General features: G+C 51.8%; 1 protein-coding gene across 1 annotated transcript in view; it reads left to right on the forward strand.

Annotated features, from left to right (window-relative positions):
* Window positions 1–726: 726 nt before the first annotated feature.
* The window catches only part of CCM2 (CCM2 scaffold protein), a 38841-nt gene continuing 13851 nt past the window's right edge, over window positions 727–25716 (forward strand). Inside the window, exon 1 of the mRNA XM_055708930.1 lies at window positions 727–988. Within this exon, the coding sequence (XP_055564905.1) occupies window positions 959–988 (30 nt within the window). The 5' untranslated portion in view covers window positions 727–958. The remainder of the gene's footprint in view (window positions 989–25716) is intronic.

A 25716-nucleotide genomic window follows, 5' to 3' on the forward strand; every position in this document is an offset into this window, starting at 1 on the left:
CCTCCCCCAACCTCAGGGAACTCCCCCGGCCCATGAGATTTCCCCCCCAACTCCATAAGCCCCACTTCCCCCGGGAGTCCCCCCCGGCCCCGGATCCCGGCTCCCCGCCGTGAGAACCCCCCTGCCCCACCCCGGTTAGGCTGCGGGCGGCCACATGCGGCCCACGGAGAACTACTCTTCCCAGCATGCACCACGCCCACAGCACCTCACGGCGGCGGAGCCCGCTGGCAGTGCAGCGCCTCCCGCCGCACTGTCGCAGAGAGACCTCAGTTCGCCCCCCGTCCCTGGGAGCAGCCCCGGCCCCGGATGGCGGCGGATGGCGCTGGGCCGCGCCACGCCACACCACAGCTGCCACAATCGTCGCCATGCCTGAGGGCGGAGCTACGCCGGCGCGTGACGCCACGCCGCACGCCAGCACCACCCAGCAGCGGGGCAGGGATTCAGCGCATGCGCAGCGCCGCGGGGGGCGGAGCCTGACTGGGGACGGAGCGTGGCTAGAGCGCTGGGCGGGGCCGCAGCGCCCGCCGCTCCAGGCGTTCCTGGATGGGCGGGGCTGGTGGTGCGGTGACCTACGAAGGGGGCGCAACCTGCTGCTGAATGGGCGGGGCTAACGGCAGTGGGCGGGGCCAACCCGAGGCTGCGGCGGGGTCGGCGCATGCGCGGAGCGCCCCGCCATCCCCGCGCGGCCGGGGAGGACTGACGTCAGTCCTCCTGGCGGCGGGCGGAGCGCGGTGCACGCCGGGAAGCCGCCGCCCAAGATGGCGGCAGGATTGAAAAGTTGTTGGTGGTGCTGAGGCGGCTGCGGGCGGGTCGCGACCGGGAGTGGGAGCTGGGTTGGTCTATGGCTGCTGCCGGCCAGTGAGGTCGAGCTACTGGGCCCCGCCGCGCTCACAGGCCGGGCGAGCACGGCAGCTGCGGGGATGCCCCGGGGGGGGCCGGGGCCGCCGCCGCCGGAGACATGGAGGAGGAGGGCAAGAAAGGCAAGAAGGTGAGTATGGGCCGTCACCGGGCCTCCTCGCTGCTCTGGAGGTGGAGGGTAGCTGGCGGGTCCTGCCGTGCCCCTGGCAGAGGGGGTCCTCCCTCACCTCCGGGCCTGGGGTGCTGCATCATCCCCTGGGCTGAGGCTGTTTGGGCTCCCTTTGGCGCTGGACTCGTGGCTTTCCTTGTCCTGGAACCCTCGCAGGGGTAGCTGGACCCTCTCTTGGCTTCTTGATCCTTGTTCCCTCCCTGTGGTGGTTCCAGGTGTGGCCCTGTCTGAGCTGAGCACCTCCCTGTGTTTGTGACTGCTGTGGGGGCCGGGGCCTTGCTTCCTGCTAAAATTCTCGTGGTGGGCTTGGGGGGAGCGCTGCTGTGGGTCAGCTGCCTTCCAGGCATGCCCTGTCTTCAACCACGGTATGGGTTGGCTCCCACCACTCTGCTGGTGCCTTGATACCGGTCAGGGGCTGATTTACCCTTCTGCTTTTCTCCCCAGTCAATAAATGAGGCAAATAATCAATGAAGCACCTTAAAATGAATTCTGTAGTAGTGCTGGCCTGTTGTCTGCTGACAGTGGCACTAAACTGGGCATGCTATACACACATGCATCTGGTTTATGTGTTTATATGCATATATTCAGTCAGCTACAGTCAGGACTGCAGCACTGTAAGCGCCTCAAAGGTCAGCAAGCTCTGTCTGTGTTGACTGCAAACAGGCTGCTCTACTTTCTCATGTTTAAACGTATTTTTATGTTGTGTGGAGGAGGTGAAGCTGGAGCTGGGGACTGAGGCTGGGACACTTGCTAAGAGTGGTGCTCCCTGAGCTGGGGGTGGGTTGGCTCTTTGCAAAAGAAACAACCCTTCCCTTGCTTTGATGACATAACTGGGGGGAAACAAGCTATTTTTAGTCGGTTTTGGGGGTACTTGCAGTAACGGTGATCTCGGAAGGTGGCAGCAGAGTCTCCTGCTGAAACTGGTTTGAAACGAACAGAATACACACAGAATGAGAAATATTGAATGGTTGGTTTTTTTCTGAAGTTACTGTACAGGCTTCCCACAGAGCCAGATCTGGGAAGTAAAACCACTGACTGTCCCTTTGTGATGTCTGGTGAACCACGTGTGGTGCAGCAGGATCAGCAGCACAGGTGGAAAGAGAAGTTACTCATCAGGATATGTTGTCTTCCTCCTTTCAAGAAGAAACAACTCCAGGTGCTTGTTCCTGGGGCCGTGGATAATTGTAGAGTAACTTTATAGATGTAGGCAAATGCCCCTTCGTGGTAGGGAGTGACTGCAGGGCTAGAAGTGTGCGCAACTCAAATACGTAGACAAGATGTGATATGTTGTAGGAGCGGAATCATTTCTTGTCTGCTGAAAAATGTTTCTCTGCTATTTTGGAAAAACCTGGGAGATTTTGCCTTGCAAAATGGTGCTTTCCAGAAGAGCTGTTTACTTGTGTGGCCGGGGTGGTAGGAGAAGAGAGCGTTGTTGTGCTGGCTGGTGTAACCTGGGACTGTGTTAGTGTGAGAAGAGGCAGCTAACTCTTGTACCTGTGGATCCTCGGGGTGGCTGAGGTGTCGGGGTGAGATGGCCCAGTTCAGTCTTCTGCTGGGAGCAGACTGCCCTCTGGAGTACTGCGTAGCTCCAAGGATGGAAAATTAGCAGTCTATCTGGGCAACCTGCTCTGTGTTCACCCTCACAGTGAAGAAAGCTGTTGAGTTTTTTTCTTTCTATGAACAGGATTTGCAGTGTTCCTGTTCCTTCATGTTCTGTCACTGGGAAGACTTTGTATTCCTCTTTCCTCCTGCACCAGATCCTTGTACACACTGATCTGATCCCTCCCCGACCTCCTCTTCTCCAGGCTGGATGATCCCACCTCTCCCAGCCTCTCATTGTGTGATGGATACTCATGGCCCTTTCTGGGCCAGCTCTCACATGTTCCAGTCTCTCCTGTACTGGTGACCCCAGACCTGGCCGCTCCAATCCCCCTGATCTGCTTCTTTGCTGCATTGTTGGTGATCCCAATGGACAAGGAACATGCAGAGACCCGCAGGAGTGGGGCTGCAGCTGAGGAACTCTGTGTTGCACAGGGATAGCATCTCCTGGGCCAAGCCACGGGCTTACAGTACTTTCTCAGTGTACTTTTCCATCATAGTGGTAGTTAGTTAACCCTTGAAGCAGATGCCTGCGGCTCTTTTGAGTTTGGACTACTATCAAACGCAGTTAATTTGGCTGCAGAGGTGGGCTTATTAATCTCCTGTGCCACAGCAGTTCCCAGCTGCAGGGGAAAACTCTTTGTGTCTTTTATATGCTGTGGATCATTCCAGAAGGCAGGTCCTGGTCCTCTGCCAGTGGCATTATGGGCTGAAATGGGGCAACTGAGTTTGTTTAACGCCTCTCTGAAGGTGTCTTAGGGCAGGTTTGGTCAGGACTAGGGAGAAAATCCCAGCCTTGCTTTGGGGCTGACTGCAGCTTTAGACAAAGCATGTACTTGTTAAAGTGGAACCCTGGAAATCCTGCCAGGAACTTGTCTTCCTTAGCTTTTGCCTCTGGTGGCTCATGCCAGTGGGGTTATCCCAACCGGAATACAGCAGTGGTGGGATGGAGCATGTCCAGCCAGCTTTTGGCTGTGGTTGTGAGAGCTGTGTCTCAGACAGGTTTGGGGCAAAACACACATTTCTCTCTGATATTGTGAGGAAGGATGGATCGACTTGGAGGATGTTGCCTCTGGCTGTGCCATGAGGCCACGCGGCTTCCTCAGCACTTGCTGCTGCAGTCAGCTGGGCTGTGGGAACCTGCCTGGGGCTGGAAGAGCAGCTGGTCTCATGCTTGGGAGCCTCAGGCGAGGATGGATGTTCTTGGCATGCCTGTTCTTGGCATGCCCCTTCCTGGAAAGAGAAGGGATGGAGGGAGGATGAAGGCAGATTTCTTGGCTGCCCTGTTGTTATTTGCCTGTAGAGAGGATTTTCCTGCTGGCCTGTGTCGCAGGAAACATCTCACATCTGTGCAATGGCTGCCAGGCTGCTGCAGGTGATGCAGTGTGAAATCCTTGCATGGTTTTCCTGAAGTAATTCTCTGTGGGCGGTATCAGATGTTTGCATAAAATTCCTGACTCTTCCATCTCGGGTATGCCCTAGATCTCTGATGCTGGCTCACTTCGCCTGTTCCCAGGCCTCTTACAGCAGCTGCCTCTGCAATTGCCAGATCTTCCTCGTAAAACTGATCAGTATCTGTGGTACTGAATTCTTTGTGGTTTAAAATGCTGGTTAATATTGAGGATATTGGCCAGTCCAGCAATTCCTTCTTGTGCAGATCATTGCAAAATGTCTGCCAAAACTGAGCTTGTAACTCCAAAGTGTGCTTCGCTCCACACCAGAGGCCTTGGGCAGCAGGGTCGGGTTCTGCGCTGGTATGTGTGGAGGTGAATAGAAAGCCGAGAAGCTTCTCAGGGGCAGCGAGGTGGTTATTAAATAGCTGAGACAGAGCTGGGTCTTGAAGTTGGGTGGCACAGGGCGAGCATCTAGCCTTAACATAAATACAGAGGGGCTGAGCTTGGAGTCACAGTTTTGTGGGAATTTCTGCTTGCAGGACAAATCACTTGAGCTTCTTTCGTTATCCTGAATATCTAGCTTGTTCTTGTCTGAAATAACCGCTGGGCTTTGACAAGCCCTGCACCCATGTTCATGTTTGAGACTGTTGCTGCAGGAATGGTTCTTCCATGACTTCACTTATTTAGGCCACTCGAGTGAATGCAGCATCTGTATTTTTAGCTTCCTGGGAGGTTTTTAGGCTAACGAAAGCACCCATGAGTACTTGGATCCTGTGGTGCTTTGCATGCAGAGCCTAGATCTGTACTCCCAGCTAAGGCAAGCCACGTGGAGATCGTTCCTGTAGGCTGCCCATCACCCATTGCTCTCTGCTAGTCTGAGACTTGATGCAGCAGCCCTGACCTGATCCCCAGTCCTTTTGGGATAAGTTAGGCAGGCTGCGACTGTGATAAAGCTCTAGCTGCCATGGTCTGGCACAGTGGCTGCTTGCTTGCTTCACACCTTGTGCTGAAGCCTGGCTGCAGAAGGTTATGACAATGGGTGTTTAGTCCCTGTCTCTGATCTCTGCGCCTGTGCAGGAGCCTGAGCTGTAATATGGAAAGCTTTATCCAGAATAACTGCAGAGTCCACAGTTCCAGCAGGTGTCGAGCACTGCTACCTTCTCTGCTCCTGGCATGTCCCTTGTCCCCAGCTGATGTGACCTGAGGAAACACAGCAGAAGCTGCCCAGGCTCTGCCCCAGTGGTGGGTAACTGGGGGAGCATGAGGAAACCAGAGGGCTGGGTTTCAGTTGCTGGAAGGGCTTGGCAGGGTAAGGCCAGCTGCCCTCGTCCCTTGCCATGGTGCAGTTTGGTGTGCTGGCACTGGGGGACAGCTCAGCAGCAACTGTTGCCTCTTCCAGCATGGTGCTGGTGTGAGGGTGCCTGCAGGTCTTAAAACAGGAGCCTGGCTTCTGAGCTTCTCTCACTGACAGGTCTAGCTTGAAGTGTTTGTGCTGATTAAAATGATGCAGTTTAAAATACATCTGGAATCCAGCTGTGAGAGATCTTCTGGACACTGCCTCTCCCCTCTTACCAAGGCTCAAGGCGCACCAAGCTCCCAAAGTGGAGGCATATGGGTAGTGAATTGCTGGTCAAGGCACTGCCCTTCCAGCTCTGTGCTTTAATCCACATGCCCGGGCACTTTGGCTGCCACCACGAAGCTGGGTGAGCTCAGCCAGAACAGCGCTTCTGAGGCTGTCTTTGGCTCTCCTGCCCAGAGGGCAGTCTCCGGTCTTCCTCTGTAGCTAGAACATCATTTGCCATGTACCTTAGCTGACATTTCCAGCCAACAGACTTGTCTGAAATGGCTAATATTGGATCTGTCTGCTGCACTGCTTTGTGTGAGCCAAGTGGGGCTCATGTAGGTGAGAACAACCAAAGATCTGGATACAGCAATTTGACATCCTCCAGTTTTCCACTCCTTATCCTGTTAAACTTTAATGGTTGCAGTTACAAACCCCAGTGCTGTTTCATATGAAGCTTGGGAAAACTCCCAAGTGCAACTCAGCGTTTCCCTAATTGCATTTAAAATCTCTGCCTGTGTTCAGCAGCTCAATAAAGACTAAATTTGGTGTTCCTGCTCCCTCTGAAGGGGTGGCCTCTGGGTTGGGAAACGGGCTTTTCATTTTGAGAGCTGTCTCATGATCTAAGTCTTCCTGGGGAAGCCAGCAGACCTGCTAGACTGGGTTTTAGCAGCTGCTCTGCTTTGAACTGCTGGTGCCTGGCTTGCTGTGGGGCGCGGGGCTCAGTGGGACAGTCCTGTCCTTGCTCTTCTTGGCTGCTTTTGGCCTCTTCCCAGTTACAAGCAGGGAGCTGCTCATTTTCTCAGTGCTTCCTCCTGCCCCTGGAAGAGGCCAAAAATCTTCTGGAATACAAGGAGCAGAGGCTGAATGGAAGTGTGATCATCCTGGGTTTCAGCTTGGAGCCCAGAGTGGGGTTAATGTGGGGTAAAATCTGACTGCAGGGGGCAAAGGGGCAGGAGAGATGGGGCTTTGGCACTGGCATCTAACAGAGCAAGGCTCGTGGCCCACTCTGGGTGGTGGCGTCTTCCTCTTGCTGCTGCTGAATCTTGGCCTGAAAGTTTGGATGGTTCTGGTGGACCTCATGGTGCCACACAGCTGTACTTGTCCAACTTGCAGCAAGGAGGAATTTTAAAAATTACTTAAACTAAGCTTAATTGTGCTTCTTGAGCGAGGCCTGTGAAAGCTGAGACTTGCCCAGCTGAAGTCCAGTGTGAGTCTGTCTCCATATAGGATGTGGGGTTTTTCAGTCTCGTTGGTGCCCTTTTTGGAGACCTTCTACCTTGTCTGGAGCAAAGTGAGGACCTGTGGTGTCAGGAGAGACTGGAGGACTCTGGGGAAAAAAAACGTGTTGGTGTTGCTCTGCAGTGTGGAGCTTTGCTTCTACCTCTCCTAGGGTCTGGGATGCTGTTGGGGAGTTCCCCTTGTGTGGTGGGTGACCTCTTCCTGCTCTGGGGCCTCAGCTGCTGGAGGTGGTGGCAGCTGTGGCATAGAACATCTTCAGCAGCCCCTCTCCTGGTTAGGTCTACACCTCCTGGCTGGATGGCCAAGAGCGGCTGTAGATGAGCAGCTGTGGGTGTAGGTGGGTTTGGAGCACACCTCACGGTGCTTCCTCAGGAGGAGCTTGTCCTGAGGACCAGGGTGCTATGGGAGGGCTTTGTGGCAGGGCTGTTCTTAATGCACTGGTCATATCCAGGTGACCTTGGGATTCATGGGAGGTGGGATCATCCTACCCAACAACAGTCATGTGGCTATGATGGTGTGCTGCTGCTCCAGGCCTCGGTGGGCTGGAGAGGAAGCACAATGTCTCGGACATGGTGCATGTCCTCAAAATGGGGATACTGGAAGCTTGAGAGGCCACTTGAGCTTGGTTGAACACAGGATGCCTGGCATTTTTGTGGCTGAGGGCAGTGGCCTGTGGTGGTGAGGGTGCTGGGAGGGGCAGCCCCATTTCCCTCTGCCCCAGCTCCTGCTTTGTCTTGCCCTTGGCACTCGCTCCAGGGCTCATCTTCTGCCTGCCTGGCTTCCTGCACTGTCAGGCTTATGCTGTGGTAGGAGCAGGACAGCTCTTTCCTCTAGGCAGCCACTAGATAAGTGGGTCTGCTGTCGGGGCTGTGGTCAGCCTCAGGATGAGGGAGGCTGTTCCTAAAACCAGTGAGGGCCATCAGCAGGCACTGGCACGGTGGCTGGGAACAGGGATGTCTTCCCAGTTTGCTTCCCTTATCAGATTGGGGATGTACTGAGCCTGTGCCATGTCTGTAGCTGACCTTTGAGGTTCACGAGCTGCTCTGCACCCTGTCCTGTGGCAGGTTCTCCATGGCGTGCTGTTGGGCAGCGGCCTGTCTCCATCCTTGGGCTGACCCCACTCAGGATAGTGGCACTTCCCCCCACTTGAACTGGGAGAGGCAGTGGGCAGGTCATATCTATCAGTGTGATATAAATACACCCACCACGCTGATTTGCAGGTGTCTGCATGTGGCATCTCCTTGGGCCTGCTGCTTGTCCAGGCTGAAGGAGGCTTGGTCAGAGTTGCACAGCTCCTTTGAGCCTGTGGTCACCCCCACCTTCAACACCTTCTGGCTTTCCCAGTCTTCCCCTGTCCCCATACAACGGGCAGATCAGACCCTCGTGTTGGGGTGGTGATTCCAAGAAATGTGGTGCCTTCCTGGGTGAAAGCAGGCGAGAGTCTGCTGAGTATGTGAGGTGGGCAGTGTGTTGTCTGTCTTGCTCTGGGTACTGCTCAGGCTCTGCCTCTGCCCAGCTGTTTGGCTTCAGAAAACCTGAAATATTCTGTTCTTCTTGGTGCTACCCTTGCATAATGTTTTCAGTTAACGCTGCCACCTCAGTAGTGTCCCTTTTCCAGACAGGTTCCTGGGGTGTGATGTCCACCCCACCATGAAGACAGACTCTGACCCTGAGTGGCTCTGCCTTGGCAGGAGCTAACAGCTCCGCCTCAGTTTTCCTGTGCATCCTTGTGTCCTCCTCGGTGCCAGCTGGCACCAGGATATGAATAGCGGCGGTGACTGGAGGAGAGTTCCCTGAGATGGGAGGCACTGGGGAGGACAAAGCTCTGCTTCAGAGTTGCAGCAGTATCCTGACTTCCAGCTATAGGAAACACCTTCCAGCTGGCCGTGGCCTGTGTAATCAGGTGCCCTGTATTGGATGCTCTGGCTCCCAACAGCTCCTGGGGGTGTGTTTGGTTTGTATTTGCCTTCACCTGCAAGGATGTATGGAAATACTCGCCCAAACAGAGCACCAGCAGGGCAGTGAGGCATCTCCTCCAAGGCTGGGGAGGTGCCTCTTCTGAAAGCTATGGTTGATGCTCACATGCAGCTTAAACGCATTATCTTCCCCTGGGTGGTGGTGGGAGGCAGAGGGAATGTCCTGGCTGCTGCTTCTTGCTACCCAGGTGTGTCTACCCCTGCTGCTTTCCACCTCCATGCATGTCCTGGTTGTGGCCCCTATGGGTTTTGAGGATGGAGCAGCATGAGGGTGTCAGGCTGGTGGGACCATCTCTTTGGGGAGCTCATCCAGGGCAAGCGATGGCTGTGGCCTGGGGCTGGGGAATGAGAGGGGTCGCTTATTTCCAGTTAAGGCTTTACAATCATGGAAGCTAATGGTCCCACTTCAGATGTTCAGCCTTCAGTAACCTTCACTGGACACCAAACTGCTGCTTTGCTGCTGAGGCCAGCATGGGAAAGGACAGGTCCTGCAGCAGAGCTTAATGTAACCCAGATTTTTCCTGGGTTTGCATGCCTGTGTCAAAATAGTTTTGCTGTTGTGGGTTTTGCTTGGTACAAAATAACTCTACCATGTAATTGGGTAAATACTTGCTTTGCTGTTTGGTTAGAGAATGGCAGACAAAGCTGAAGCTTCCTAAAACTGCATTGTTCACACAAGATGCTGGCTGAAGTAATGATACCAGCTTTCAAAAGTGTACTCCATAAAACTTGCCATGATGGAAGCCCTGACCCAAGACAAGTCTGGTTCCAGCCCCAAATAAAACAGTGAGGTATCCCTGACCCCACAGCCCCCGTTAGCTGTGTTTTGAAGAGCAACACCTAATACTCTGCGTTTGAGCATCTGTCTTCCTTTTTTGTGTGTAACATCCAGAAAGCAGATAATGTTTTCTGTTTCAGAGGTGCAGCCTGTTTCTGTGCTGGTGAAAGCCTGAAGCCACACAAGAGTAGTGCTCCGGGATGAGATGGCATCTGTCTAGCCCACACATCTCCTTGAACTTGAGCAGTTTCTGTATTTCCAGCAGGCTGCCTCATTGCATGGGGACTCAGCAGGCTGGCTGAGCTGGCAGACACAAAGCTCTGCCCTGTGGTGTAGAGGAATGAAGCTGGGTTAATTAGCATTGATAATATACAGCTGTGGGCTGGCTTCAGGGGTGGCGGGTTGGTTGATGTAGGTAAGGTGCAGCTGTGGCTGGTTAAGGGGTTGGGCAGTCAGTGAAGAGAGGAGGAAGAAGCAGTGAGGAGTGAGTGGGCCCTGGATGAGGCGAAGCCAGCAGAGGGACTGGTATGAAGAGTGTGATGGTATGAGACAGTACAAGACCTTGTTGCAGCTTTATAGTTTGGAGAGTGCTGTGACACTGTGGGACGTATTTCAGTCTGAGGCTCATCTCTGTGGACCTATGGCAGGCTGCAGAGCCTGGTTCTTCAGGGGTGCAACCAGGAAGCCCCCAGGCTTGCTGTAGGACCACCAGGATGACAAGTCTTGAAGCAGTGACGTAGTAAAGGGTTAATGACTCACTCCTCAGTGGTGGCTCTTCTGCAGAGCTCTAATCCTTTCTCCAGCCTCCTGTGGCATACTGCTCCGAGGACAGCCTTTCCTTCTTGCACAGGCTTAATCCCCATTTATTTTGCTTTTCACAAAGCTGTATCACCCTTCAGTGCCTTTTGATTCTTTCACCCTAGGATTTAGTTGCAGGGGGGGGGGGGGGGCTGGGAAAAGTCAATCACAGAAGAGTGTGCTCTGCAGAACCAAAGAGTTTAATGTGGCTCCAGAGCTGGGCAGGGGGTGTGTGTGTAAGGAGGGGTGACACAGGTCTTGTCATGCTCTCAGTGATCACAGTGAAGTGCTCTCCTAATACTGACCAGACATGAAAATAAGCGCAACCTTGTACCTCATGATGCTCTGCCACTAAATCCTTGTAGGTAGTAAGAACACACTTGCAGGGGATGCAGGTGGGTTGGCATTGCTGGGAAGCTTCAGAAGCCTCAAGCCCTGTGTTCAGCAAAGGTCTTCAGGACTCACTTTAGCTCAGCCCATGGTAGGTGCTAAAAATACAGCAGCAAATGCTGCTTTGTAGGAAGGTGTGCCGCTACCTGGGGAGCGGTTGCCAGACTGGGTTTCAGCTGGAGTTTGCTGGAAGCCAAGCCACATCTGGCTGATAACTGGAAAGTTTTCCTTGGCCTGTTTTAGGTTTGGGTGCTGACACTGCCATGGCAGCTGTGGTTCATGGTGCCCAATGCATTCACATCTGCCTGAGGTCTTGTGTTCTAGTGCTGCTGATAGCCACTGATGGCTTCTCCAATGGTTTGTCCTGTGACCCGTGCAGGTATTTTCTAGCCAAAGTTAAGGTGGAAACAAGATGCTCTTTGTAGCAGTAAGCATCCTGACAGCTCTGTGTGACCGAAGCATTGCTGAGAGTCAATGAATATAGAGCAGAACAGGAGCAACCTTCTCTGTAGCCAATACACCTGGCAAAGGTGAGCATTTGATGCTTAACTCAGCATCCATTTGAATTTCTCTTGCTGCTAGAATCCTAGAATGGTTTGAAGGGACTTAAATGCCATCTAGTCCAACCCCCTGTCATGAGCAGGGACATCTTCAACTAGATCAAGTTGCTCAGAGCCCTGTCCAGCCTGACCTTGATTGTTTCCAGGGATGAGGCATCTACCACTGCTCTGGGCAGCCTGTGCCAGTGCCTTACCACCTTCATCATAAAAAAAAAAAATAAAAATTCTTCCTTATGTCCACTCTAGATCTACCCTCTTTTAGTTTAAAACCGTTATTCCTTGTCCTGTCACTACAAACCCTGCTAAAATGTCTGCCCCTGTCTGTCTTATCACAGAATCCTAGAACAGCTTGGGTTGGAAGGGATGTTAAAGATTATCTAGTTCCAGGCCCCCTGCCATGCGCAGGGCCCCCTTCCCCCAGCCCCGGTGGCTCCCAGCCCTGTCCAGCCTGGCCTTGGGCACTGCCAGGGCTGGGGCACCCACAGCTGCTCTGGGCAGCCCGTGCCGGCGCCTCGCCGCCCTCACAGGGAAGGATTTCTCCCTCAGCTCTGATCTCCATCTGCCCTCTCTCAGCGCAAAGCCGTTCCCCCTTGTCCTGGCGCTGCAGGCCCTTGGGAAAAGCCCCTCCCCAGCTTCCTCGCCGGCCCCTTTGGCTGCTGGAAGGTGCTCCAGGGTCTCCAGGAGCCTTCCCTTCTCCGGGCTGAACAGCCCCAGCGCTCCCAGTCCGGCTGCACAGCAGAGGGGCTCCAGCCCTCTGATCATTAGGTTTTGGGTGACTTTGTTCCACTTTCTTCTTTCCAAAGAAGCTTCATGATGCTCACCTCCGAGTCTGAGAATTCTACCTGGTTGTTGTGTGTTTCCATGCCATGCTGTACCTGTGTCCCAGGCAGCACCTCCAGCAGGGAAGCACAAGCTTCTGACTGAGGAGGTAGATCTCAGTGAGCAGCTTGGCACTGGCAGCTGTTAGAGAGGCGATGACAGGCAGACAACATTGCAAGATGTGCTGCGGACACGGTCCATGCGGCTTGGCAAATCCCCTCTGTGAATCTGGCAGAGCTCTGGAACCGTTCAACAGGGTGAGCCAGAAATGGGACTTTAATCAGGATACTCAGATGAGGGACTTGGGTGGTCTGGTTGTAGAGCTTGTGTACCTGTTTCTGATGGGAGATGAAAGAACGGGAGTCAAACGCTGCACTTTGCTTTATAAACAGCTTATTTCTCCAGCCTGAGGTGCACAGCATGGGGCTGCCCTTTCCTCCTCTCCAGAAGCTGGGTGACTCCATGCTGATGGGACCAGCACAGACACTAGTGAAGGACTTCACAGGGAGCCTGACACATGATTTTTTTAACTCATTTCACATTCTTGATCTCAAACTACAGCTGCTTCCTGTCTTAATCTTGCATTTAACACATTAAGGCTTCCCCAGGGGCAAGGTAGGATAACCGAAATTCACCACATCAGTTCCATTGGTACTTCCAAGGGAAGATGAGCTTCTGTAAAATTATTGTAGCAGCCCTGGCCATCCTGATGTCACTGTCTTACAGTGCCTTAAGTGCAGGTAAAAGCAGAACTAGGGGATGAAATAAATGGGATTAATTATGCTCTGTAGCGTAAGGGGAGCTTGTGTGATTTCCTTAACGCAGATCTTGGTTCTGGGTGGTTGAACTGGGCAAAATGGGAGGTCAGGGTCTGACCTGGAGTGGGCTGGAGGCAGCTGCTGTCTCAGGTGGGTCGGCCCGGGTATTCCCAGGACAGAGAGCACTGTAAATTAAAAAAAAAAAAAAAACAAAACCAAAACCCCCCCCCACAACCCTGAAATAAATGAACTTTGGCAGGGAAGCAGTGAAATGATTTATGGAAACCAATGGAACTGCCAAGCTAATTGCTGAAACCAGAGTATGCAGAGCCTAAGGGTCGGAGCCTGCTTGACCTGCCTGTGGGCTCTGCGTAATGAGAGCTTGTACTTATCCCCTCTGCAACTGAATTCCTCTGGGCAGGAATACCGATGGTAAAAGGAACCCTAAATGGCTGGTTTCTCAAAGTCTTGGCAAAATTTTAAGTAAATAAATATTCTCAAGCGGTTGGCTCCTAACAGAGGAAATGTCAGGAGCCAGGCTGAGCGAAATTGTAGGCGTTGGACTCTGCCCATAGCCAGCTCAGGACCTTGCTGTCTTATGCATGTGCCAGAGGTCGGGAAGCCTTGTCCTGCCTGAACCATCAGCATCCTTCAGGTATTGCCTCACCTCAGCCAGAGACAGCTGATTCATGCTGCCTCTCCAGAGGGGAGCTGCAGCGGATGCAGTTGCAGAGAATTTTTGGGTCAGGTAGCTGCAGCTGAGCCAGGCAAGGACTTCTTGCTCTGGCTTCTCACTTCCATCTCCCTGCTTCTCATCCTACAGCCTGCGTGGGTCCCTACTGAGTCTGTCAAGCTTTCTTTTACCATAAAAACCCTCATGAGTTTTGGTCTGTGCTGGCTTGCTTTGCTTCCTAACTTGGCTCTTGCCATTGCATGTGCAGGTATGCTGCTGTATCAGAGGGCGATGAGCTCTGGAGAGGGTGGGCTGGGGCACTACCCCCTTGCCTTGTCACCTACCCTCCAGAAGTGTATGCTCATGTCCCTGAGAGCTGTTGTCTTGCAACATGGCTTCTGTCTACTTAATTTCAAAACAGCTTTGGGAGTTTGTTTTAGTAGCACTTTCTGTATCTGTGCTCAGTGGATAGCTAAATCCACATGGGGCGTGCACGGGAGCCTGGCCCGGTGAGGACACAGGGAATATCTGGTAAGCCCAGGTCTTTAAAAGAGAGATCAGAGACTTCTTGAAATGTCTCTGCAAATTTAGTTTAACTTGCATAAAATTCTGCTCTACTTTATCCTGGTTTACTGACTTTGGTACTGTTCAGTAGAGATACTTAACAGCTATGTTTTCCGTGAAGTCCTTCAGGTTCTTTGCTTAGCCTCAGTGAGCTGGTCTCTGTCTGCAGATTTGGTCACCAGCATTTTAATAGGCTTCCCTGTCTCCCAAAGTACTTTCCTGTTTACCTAGCCAGACACATAATACCAAACCCTTTCTGTGCTGATGCAGTAAAAGTTTGCCAAGCAGATTTGTCTTAACTGAAGCAAACATAGTAAGCTCTAAAAACCAATGTGGAAAGTCACTTCATGCCACTAGATATGGACAGCGGGCTAAGTGAACTTCAGTGCTTCCCCACTTTTGTTTTGTAACCTTCTTTAGTAAAATAAGTAATTTTTTTCATTGAAAAGAGGAAATGCCCACCTTTCCTGGTTTAATTTGAAGTGTGAAGCTTCTTTTGAGAGCAGCGTGCACAAGAGGCAGAAAATGTGGAAAATCTCTGGAGCCTGGCTGAGCTGACGTGAAGAGCTGGCAGTGGTGGGATGCTGCCTTCATGACCCACCATCCCAATGGGACTGTGGGGTCGTGCCTGTCGCTGAGTCTTCGGAGGAGGAGCAGGACTTGAAGGACCTCAGCAGTGGGCTGGAAGGAGATGATCCAGTCCCCTTCTTGCACTGGGAGGGTAATTACTGAACAACATTTCTCTGATGTTGCTGGCAGGGATTGAAGGGACCCCACTGTTACAGTAGACCTAGGGGCTCGCTTCCCAAAGCATGCTTCCTGTGATCTCTCCTTAGGAGTGTTTTCCAACCACCGATTACTCATGTTGCTCTTGGGTGGGAGTGCTCAGGGCTCCACATCCCTTTCTTGCAGGAATCAAAAGCTGAGGCCTCGTTAGCACTGTGCTAGAGGGGTTCATTAGTAATATTGTCAGGGTATCAGCATAGCTCAGGGCTGCCTGCACAGAGCAGGAAGGGCTTTAGGGCAACATCGGTTTGTACACAGCACGGAGAGCGCCAAAGACTTGTCTTCTGCTGAGGCGTTGTGAAGACCTGGGTGCAGCAGTGGCGAGCTGAGGGAAGCAGACCTGCGGCTGCCTGGGGTGAGACCTAGCGCTGGAAGGAGGTGTTTGAGGGTGGGGGACACCAGCATGTAGCACAAGCCAGGCAGTAGCTGCTGGTGGAGGTCAGGAGCTGAACACAACAAATGTGGTTTGTGTTTCTCTAGGAAATCCCACTACTGTCAGAGACCCCTTTTTTAAGCTCTTGTATGTGTTGGTAGGTGTGTAGCTTGGGAAGTGTGGTGTGCTGGTTGAATGGAGCCCTAGACAGGGGGAGCTTGAGGACCTGGTTGCAATTCTGAGCCTTCAGCCTCGGTAGTCACCTGAGATGACTTGACCTGGTCTGGCAGCTTGGTGCTGCTTGAAGAGTAAGGTCTCATCCTTTTTCTCTACCCCACACCGGGTGTGACAGCGTGCTGGGCTGTTGGGGATGGGTCTGATAGGCACGTTTCTGTGGATTTTGCTATTAAAGAAGATGACAGAGCTGGTAAAGCCAGGAGCTGTAGTGGGATGAGTGTGGTGTGGTGACCAAAAGCTTTGGTGGAGAGGAAGGTGCCAGACTGAAGATAAGCCTGCTCTGGGTGTTGCAGGAGATGCTGGGATGGCTGGGCTAGTGTGGGGACTGTATTCCATATCTCTTTTAAAAATCGGTGCTGCTTTGAGAAGTGATTTATCTTGCAGTGTAGTGGCTTCAAATACAGTCAAGCTTGGCAGGGTATGCCACCCTGCGTGGTGTGGGTAGTCTGGCTGGGCAGAAAGGGCTGGTCCATATTAAGAAGACAAGGAAGAACTTAACCAGTAAAAGCTGCATTTGCCAAGTCTTCCTCAAAGATGCCACAAAGTCTTCAGTCTCTGGCATGAAAGAAGGAAGGCTGAGGTGCCTCCCTGTGGGTAAAAGCTTTTTGTTGTTTACTGCTGAAAAAAATGCAACCTGTCAGAACAATGCTTGCTTCCATCCAAGGGAGACGAGCAGTCTGCCTTGGCTCTGACGGGAGTGCCTGGCTGTGTGGGTCCAGACAGGCTGCGAGCTGCTTTTTGGAAGACTTTCAATAAAGCTGAGTTGCCCTTGAAGCTGGAACAGTGCTGACTTAGGGGAGCAGCTCTGCCCTTGGGGAGCTGGCTGTCATCTCAGGAGATGTTCCTTGCAGGACCTGCCTGGGACTAGTGCTCGATTACAATGGGGAAACCAGTGCCACTGCATAGTCAGCTGGCTTTGTTCATGGAAAACACTGGCTGAGAGGTCTTTGTGCACAGGAGGTTGGCTTTGGGAGGAGGAGATAGTTTTAGGGTGTCTTAAAATATCTTGGAAAGTCATCCCTGAGCTATGCTGATGCAAACCAGGGTTGCCCGATGTGACTCCTCTATTCCTCTGCGTTGTAAATCATGATTCCATGTGGTATTGGGTTTGGGGTGTGCTGGGGCTCCCCAGGGACACTGTGAATTCCCTATGTCTTCAATAGGACTAAAAGGACGGATATCCTGAGCTGGGATCTGGAGAACTTGTTCTTGAGTGGGCTGCCCAAATTAACAGTCTCTAGATAGCTTTTGCTGAAGATACACAGGTATTAACTCGCCACCCTTTAGCTGCACAGCTTAAGGCAGCAGCCAAGCAGGGAGAGGATACACTGAGCACCTCTGTGGGTTTCCTTGAGCAGCTCTGGTATGGAAAAGCAGCTCAGGGATCTCTTCCTGCAGCTGGCTCCCTGGCTGCTGGCAGCATCAGTCCGTTGGCTTCCACACCTGGGTGAGCAGCCCTTCTAAACTCTCTTTAGTGGTGTCTGACTGCAGAGGAGATTTTTGCTGTGTGGGAGCATCAATCACCTTTCCTCTGAGGACTCCTGAAGGAGCTGGTGTCACTCTGCATCCTCTGTTTTTATGGGAAAGAGTCCCTTTGTGTCCCTAGTGCTGTGTGTAGTCTGTGTCCTGAGAAGGAAAGAAGGGCTTGAAGGCCCATCAGCTGCAAACAGTGTTCTTAATGCAGATGGTTTGGCTCCTTGGACTCATGAAAATGAATAGCAGCATATCTCAGAGAACAGGCTAAAACAAACCAGGCCTTATTTCTTACTACCAGAAATCTCCCCAGATCCTTTATCTTCTAGACAAAAACCTGTCAGGTGGTCTACACCAAGTCAATGCAAAGGGTATTTCCCTGTGAAACAATCCTCAGCAGCCAGCCATAAACTACATGATTGCAGGTCTGGGTGTTTCATGTTTCTTCTTTCAGTATGCAAAGAATAGGAATAATCTGCTGAAAACTGGAACTAAAGTGGCTGTGCTGGAGGATGGGCCTCCAGCTTGGATATGGGGGAGCTTTGACATTCCTGTGGCTGCTGCGCCGTTCCCTTCTCCAGCTCTTGGGTCTTTGGCCTTGGAGTGGTTGGTGTTCTCAAGTGCTTTTGTGCACTGCATTGAGGTTCAGCGGTCTTTTGGTTAATCAAGAGTGGTGTGGGTTTTGTAGACTATGCAAGGGTAAAGTTTGTGTCAAACACCGTTGAGCTTTGGGATAAATAGGTTACCTGCTTTTAGATGCTGGGACATGCATGTGTTTTGCCAGTGTAGCTCAGGGAAGACCTTTGCAGGCTGTGTGTTGATGTGGATGCTGTTTGCAGCCATACAGCCCTTACTGTCCTGCCTGGTGACGTCAGTCCTGTGATCCTCGCTCTCAAAGCTTTGTGTCCCCGATGGTGGTGACATCTGCTGTTGTATGTCGGTCTTCCCATAAACCTAATTTTTGTGTTCACCTGTGCACAAACTCTTGTAAGGCAAATCCACTGCCTTGGCTGTATGTGGGAGATGCCAAAAGGCTGCATGCTGGTTTTAGGCCAAAACCATCTTGGGTGCTTTCCTCCATGTCTGTGGAACCAAAGCTATAGGCTTTACTGGGATCTTGGGTGGTCTGCCAGTGGGAAGAGACCTCGGATGAAAACCACCAGTAAGCCAGAACTTCACCTTATCTGTGGCTGCCTTGTGGTGGTGTCTGTTTGCCTGTGCCCTGCTGCCTGATCTCCCTGTGGTGGCCATCCACCTCCTGGACCTGGGGTATTGATCTCTCCGGCATGGGTGGCCTCTCACATCTGCTTCCAAGACTTGCAGAGGCAGATGGGCTCCTTTAAATCATCCCTGCAGCCAGCAGGCTCCCGGGAGCACTGGAAAGTAGGATGACATGTGTGATCTCAGGGGTGCTTGTACTGAAGTGTTGACTGATGCAGGTGGATCTCTGCAAGAGTCTTTCACGTGGGCGAAGGGCTGAGTAACAGCACTGCTCTGGCTGAGCTCGCTGGGGGGGCCTGTGAACCACAAACCTGTGTGGTGCTTGTGGGAGTTGGGACAATGCTGGTGCTGAACGCTGCGGAGCAGAGGCTCGCTGGGGACAGGTGTGCGCAGCTCTGCCTCAGGTTGACCTGTGCAGGGCTGGGAGCTCGGGAGCGGGGTGGGGAGGGGGACTCTGTTCTTTGAGCACTGTTTAATACACCAATTAAAATGGCTGCATTACTCTTGGCTGCTTCCACCACCTCGTTGGCTGTGTGACCAGTTGGGCTGGCACAGCTGAGAGAAGCACAGAGATGGTGGGAGCGACCTCCTGGAGCTGTTTCTGATGCTGGAAAACCTTGAGGCTTTGCAGCTGGACATATGGTAACCTTCTCCTTGGGGGTTTGTTTGCATGCAGCTCAACTTTAGTGCGACTCTAGAAGCTGGACTTAAGGAGAAGACCCTGGAGGTTTAGTTTTGGACAGAAAAAAACCTTAGGGATGTAAAGCAAATGTTCAAATTTGAAAGGAGTGTGTTCAAAATTCTTTAGTTTGGATACCTGGGATAGAAACTTGTCAGGCAAATCAGGGATTATTCCTCTGCACCTTGCTTGTAAATAGGATACTAGATCTAAAGGTTCACTTCTTGGCATAAATAAATGTTTACCATGCAAGCAGTTATGTTCATAATTATTGAGTAGGAGGGGGTTTAATGCATGAACTGATCTAGTGTCCAGTGTTAACAGCAGTATGTGTAGCTAAACACGGGAAATAGGGAAAGGAGAACAGTGTAAGTGAGCTTCATTTTTCCTCCTCACCTCACTCCTCTGGGCTCACCTGAGGAGCTGGTACTCCTCCAGGGAGGGGGAAGATGTCACATCCCAAGGAATCAGCTGGACTCAGGGAAGCTGGTAAGCTCATGTTTCCCAGCCAGAAATGGAAAAATATGGTTCTGTAACAGAAATGAGCAGACTTGCCTGTGGCCAGGCAGCTCCAGTGCTTTCTTGTGTTACAACTCCACTTGGTTTCTGCACTCTGACACCTTTTTGATCTCTGAATTTTGGCAAGACCCCCTGGAAACTGTGGAAAACAGTAACTCTCCCTCCAAAGCGGGCTGCAGGGGCCATGAAGGCTGCAAATAAGCTGATCTTGCCACCCTTTTGCCCCACGAATATCAGTTAAGTGCTAGAGATGAAAGGCATTAGGCAGTGCTGACACTGTGCCCCTTGAAGACCCTCCTCTGACCAGCTGTTTGGTGGGTGCTGCTGGTACCAGCAGAAGGCTGTTTGCTACCGCTAGCACCCCTCCATATCAACATAATCAGAGGAGAGGCAGTGGGGACATGCCAGGTCTGGATTGCTCCAGCAAGAAGTCATTGGCTTCTTGCCTCTTGCCCACAGGGCTTAAATTTAACTTGGAACTTAATCTGGGTTTGGATAAAAATGTGTCAGGTAAATCGGGGATCGCTCCCCTGCACCTTGCTTGTAAAGAGGGTACTAGATCTAAAGGTTCGTTCCTTGGCATAAATAAACATTTATTGTGCAAGCAGCTGATGTTAATAATATTGAGTAGAAGGGGGCTTAATGTGTGAACTGAAATGATCTAGTGTCCTGTGTTAATGGCAGTATTCGCACCTAACAATCTAAGATGGGCTTAAATTCTGTTCAGTCCTGCAGGTGTGGATTCCTGAAACCAGGAAGGGACATGGCAAGAGGTTAAATCAAGCCTGTGACCTGTTATTTCATGAGATCCTGAGCTGCTTGTACCACAATATGAAATGACTTGGGGTAAAGCCCAAGGAAGCACTGCGCGTAGAGGAGGATGAGGATTTAGTCGGAGGCTGTGATGCCTTCCCTTCCCTCTTGAATTCAGTGTGAAGCTGCTTGCTGGGAAGTTCCACTACAAACTGCTAAGCTGAGTCAAGGCGAGCCTCCTGCATGTCTCTGCCTCCAGCCTCTTGCTCCAGATGTATCAGCTCAGTCTGGCTCAGCTGCATGCCCAGAGATGAAAGCTTGGGTGGAGGGCTGAGCCGGGTGTTAGGAATCTCTTTGGGAGGAGGAACAAGGCTCTGCTAAAAATAGCTGGGGAAAATTCCTTTCCTCTTGCTGTAGAGGAAAATCCTGTCAGGGAGTCTGGAGCCTGGCTTAGCTGGCAAGGCAGTCTGAAATGTGAAAACTGGGAGCCGAGCCTTGTTTTGTAAGTGGGTTTTGTGCAACTGTTGTCCTTAGTCTTGAGCTGCTATGTTATTTGGGATTTTTTAAGATGGATGTGGGCGCCACTCACTTTTTAGCAGAATTGTGTTTCTTACATTACTTAGATTTAATAATGTGTGTGTTTGAAATCAAATGCAGCGTTTCTGGCTGAAATACAAATTTCTTACTTATTCCACACTGGTGAGTGTCAGCTCCACACCAGCCAGCTGGGAGCTGGGGAGGAGTGAGAGGTCCTGGGGCCAGCAGGAACCCCTTGTTCCTTAACTTAGCCCAGTGAAGGTGAAGCCAGGTCTTGTGGAATTATGTGAGGGGCTGTCCCACCAGAAAACTGCTGGGCAGAGTGGCAGGATCGCCTCCAGAGACTTCCCTACAAGCTGGTCAAAGTGATCTCCAAGAAGATCTTTGCGCTGGCTGGGTTGGAGGAAAGCTGTGGCAGTTAGAAGGGGGGTGGATGATTAATGTGGCACAAATGGAGCTGGAAAACTGCCTGCAGGGTGGGGTGAGGAAGGACAGTGACCTCAATGAGAGCCCCTCCTTCATGCCCTAGTGGGTATGAAGCTATTTTTACCTGGCACTAAAAAGCAAGAGTTGCACCTTATCCATTCTGCAGGCAAGGCTGCAAGAGGACTGTAGCCTCTGCATCAAAGGAATTGAGTTTTATCCCTTTTCTGATGCCCAGCATGCTGGGTTGTGGTCTCAGATGTTTAGCTCCTCAGAGAGAGGAGGGGACACTGCTACAACTGCCCTTTCTGGCGGTCAGCTTGCAGTAAGGTGTTGCACCGGAGAAGCTGCATGAAACGGATGGAAAGCTGAACGTCGCTGGCTTTGCCAGACACAGGAACAGAGTTGTCCAAGAAGACTCCACAGCACGATGTAGTAAGAGCTGCAGGTCAAGCTGCAGATCCCCAGGTGATCCTTTGCATCCTCCTTGCTTAGATGTTCCCTATGCTTAACTGTCTAGTTCAGGCACAGGTAGATCTCACCCATGAGGAGGCTGAAGTCTGCAGCAGCAATGGAGACTCCACTGCCTGGATGATGCTCCTGTAGATGGAGCGTGCTCTGCCCACTGTGGAAGCCACCAGAGGACGCTTGTGTACGTTGTTTCTCACTCCACATGCAAAGCTGTGGCTAAGCACCTGGACTAATGCAGGTGAAGTTTGAAATGCTGTTCTGGCCAGCCTGCTGCTGATGGGGGACGCTGTGGATGGGCTGCAAAGATCCTTTACACCAACAGTCTCATCCTGGCAAGCATCAGTGGAACTCAGCGTGATGAGACAAAGTCGAGGGCACTTTGCAGTGCCTCTGTGCTATGTTCAGGTGCTGGAGTTGCAAATCTGGCTTCGGCATCCTCCCAGTGCTGAGGGAGCAGGGTCTGTGGCTGTGACCGTGGCTTTGCAGAGAGACAGAAGCTAGCAAAGGTCAGGAGGATGGGTGGTATCCAGCCCTGCAATGCCTACCCTCCTCTGCATAGTCTTGGCACCTTGCCTGCAGCTTTGGTCTTGATTAATTTTTGACTCTGTGCCTGGCATCATTATCCAGAACCCCCCTCTGAAATCCTTGCTGTAGCATTTAGCTAAAGCTGATAAAAAGCTGAAGCTGTTCTTAGCTTGCAGCTTCATAAAGGAATCTCTTGAATAATAGTTTGATTTAGTGTTTTAGCATCCAGATATCTTTGTGGGGAGGAGAGCAGCTCTTCTGCAGCACTGTTGTTGTGCCAAGTTCAGCATTGAACCCAGAGATACCCTGTCTGGAGTTTCTCAAAGTGAATGCCGACACATCCTCATCTTTCTGCACCTCCTGTGCAAATCAGTCCCCCAGTGCCAGTTTACTACTCCGTCAAATGCTTCCTGTTGACAAAAATGGGAGGAAGGTGGAATAAAAGGGCTGTGGGAAGATGTTGCCAGCTGGTGTGCTGTGGCATTGATGCTCTGAACCTGGCAGTGGGATGAGGAGGAAGCAGCAAGGGGCATGTAACAGGAATGTGTCCCATGGGTGATCTTCAGTCCAGAACCCCATGGAGCTTTGAGGGGGTTCCCAAGCTGGCTCTGTGGCTCCTGTGGAGCTGCTGAGCTCTCGGTGTATTTTTCCTTGCAGTGGTGGGATCTGAATGGTGCATTTGGGGGTCCTGGGCACCAGCCCATCTTATTGAAAGCTGCTTTCCTACTGTGCATGTCTGCACCAAATGTTCTGCTATGAAACCATCTCAGTGGAGTTAAGCGTGTAGAGGGCCCTGCTCTTGCTCAGGGCTGTGGCTGCTGGCAGCAGGCTGGATGCTGTTGCTGGTCAAAACAACGGTAAAACTGCTTGGCTTTGCTGTGTGCATTGCTGAGCTGCTTGTAGAGCGTGAATTCTGGCTTGCGCTCTGACTGCCATCTAAAAGCCAAACATCTAAGGCAGCCTCCTGAGCAGCTCGGTCCTCTGTGTAGCAAGCACAGGAGTTCACATACGTAACTGGCTGCTTTGGGGAAGAGCTTGAGTACTGGCAAAGTCAAAATAAACCTAATTACAGGGACGGGATGATCTGGAAAAGGTCACATCTACCTGAACATCGATAGCTGCTCCCAGTACTTGGTTGAGGACCAGAAAAGATCTTGGTAGGCTCCAGGGTGAGCCAGCAACATGTCCTCATGGCAGGGCTGGCCACCAGCCTCCTGGGCTCCTCTGGGGCAAGAGGTGATCCCCTGGAGCACTAGGCTCCTGGTACAAGAGACTGGGGTATACTGGAGCATGTTCAGCAGATGGTGAAGGGCTTAAGGCATCTCTTGTATGAGGAAAGGCTGAGAGCTAGGACTGCTCAGCCTGGAGGAGAGGAGGCTTGAGGGGATTTTATTAAAGTATATAAACACCTCATAGGGGGAGTGAAGAAAGGAAGGAGGATCTGGGCTCTTTGCAGTGTCAGAATAAGAGGCAACAGGCACAAACTGAAACACAGGGACTTGTATTCAAGCATAATAAACCTTCTTTAATGTGATGATGGTCAAACACTGGATGAGATGCCCCACAGTTCACAGGTTCTCCATCCTTGGAGATGCCCAAAGCCTGACTGGACATGGTCCTGGCCCTCTGCTTCCCCCGAGTACTCCTGGCCAAGCCTCTGTGCCTGTAGGTGCACGATGCTGCCATACAGACCCGGATGTTGACGTTGGAAGGGTGAGGAAATCTGGCAGTTACGGGCTGTGCAAGGTCTGCAGCCTGTTCCTGAGGCAGCAGGGCATTTGCTGGGATTTAAGATGGTTTTTTAGCAGCTGGTGCTGTAATTCCATCACTGCCAGGTCATGAGGAGAGCTGGTGGTCTATTGTCTGAGAGGCTTTGCACCGGGCTGGAGGGAGCTGCTGAGTGTTTCACCACCTGGATGGGGACCCACCTTGGTCAGGCAGAGAAAAACAAGGCTGTTACGGCTTCCCTCTGCCAACAGGCTGAGGAATAGGAAGTCATTTGGAGCTAAATCTCTGCTTCATCAGGATGTACCTGTGGTAGTTTGCAGCTTTGTGTTGGGTGCTTGTGTTTGTGCTGAGGTGGTGTGACAGAACAGCAAATGCGAAGGTTGGGGTAAACCCAGGCTATTTTCTGCCTGGGTTTCCTGGGAGAAAAAACCCAAGACCCCTAGCCCTGCTTGTGTTGTGGAGCACTTATCTGTGGAGCAAAGAAATATAAGTAATAAACCCTTCTTTTGGCAGGGCTGTGCACTTGCAGCTTTACTTTGAGGATACAGAGTATGTACTCATCATGTGTCTGGCTTTCCCAGGTCAGAATTCACACAGGTCCTCATTACCCTCTGCTCGCAGAACACAGCGGCCAGCGCTGCAGAGCCTGGCCTGGGCTCCAGCTGTGCCCAGGCGATGCCGAACCTGTAGAGCCCGTGTTTCTCTGGCATTGCCATGCTGGAGGCTGGCTGGAGTTTTTCTTAACAGCCAGGCCTTCTCTAAACACCCTGAATGTGGTTTTTCTTGCTTGGTTTCACATTTTTACTATTACAGGCACCTCCCTGTGACTTTTTGTCCTTCCACATGCACCACTGTAGTCCTTTTCTTAGTTTCCTCTGCTAACAGTAAGCTGACCCAGAGCCCCTTTGGGCTTAGTTAATTATTTCACCTGCTGCCATACCACGTGCTCCCTTTGTGCAGATACTTCCTCTGCTGAGCCTTCGCATCATCAATATGCTTGAGGTTGGCTTTCCCATCTGCCCAGGAGCATAGCCTGGTCCTGGGGTGCTGCCGGCAGCTCTCTAGGAGAGCGTGCTGCCCTTACCCAGGTGAGTGTGTCCCTTTAGGAGCAGGATAACTGGATTGGAGGTGCAGGCTGTCCCTGGGGACATAGAGCATACTGGCCAGCAGCAGCAATGGGTGGCCTTTAAGAGCTTGGGTTCCCTTAAACTCCATGATGCAGACGTGCTGGGGGAGAATTAGCCTTACAAACTTGCATTCGAGATAATCCATGCAAGGGGATTAAGAAGCTGTTTCCTAGTAAGTGGGATGCTTGTTCTTTGTGTTCAGTTCAAAGTGTTGAATGTATTTAAAGAAGCTGTCCATGACCTCAGTGATTTTTAGACTGGTACAAGCAGCCAGGCTTTGAGTGAAAGCAGCACAAGAAATTTTCTAAAAACTCCCAATGCTCCAGCTGGAGTAATAATGATCTAGATGAAACTTAAATCCTCTCTTTTCCCAAAAATGGCTTTCTTGGGATTTCCAGAGGCTGGGGACAGAGCTGGCTAGGGGCTGCAGGGGAGCATGGGATGGGTGAGCAAACTCTGATGAAGTGGGTGCTGCTGCTGATCTAGATGACTGATTTTTTTTCCCAGCAGCAGGGGGAAGGTGCACGTCATCGGTCATCCTACCTCTAACAGGACTGGGGACTGCTGTGCTCTACGTCGAGAGAGCCCCTGTCTTGCTGCCTGAGGTGGGGGCTGCTTATTTGGGGCACCAAATAAAGTGTTTTTTGAAGTCTCCATGTTGTGAGATGCTGGGGGAGCGCAGAGAGCTTTACTGGCATATTAATGAGGTCGCAAACTCCTTTGAT

The sequence above is a fragment of the Falco cherrug genome, chromosome 4, assembly GCF_023634085.1.
Source record: "Falco cherrug isolate bFalChe1 chromosome 4, bFalChe1.pri, whole genome shotgun sequence".
Classification (NCBI taxonomy): domain Eukaryota; kingdom Metazoa; phylum Chordata; class Aves; order Falconiformes; family Falconidae; genus Falco; species Falco cherrug.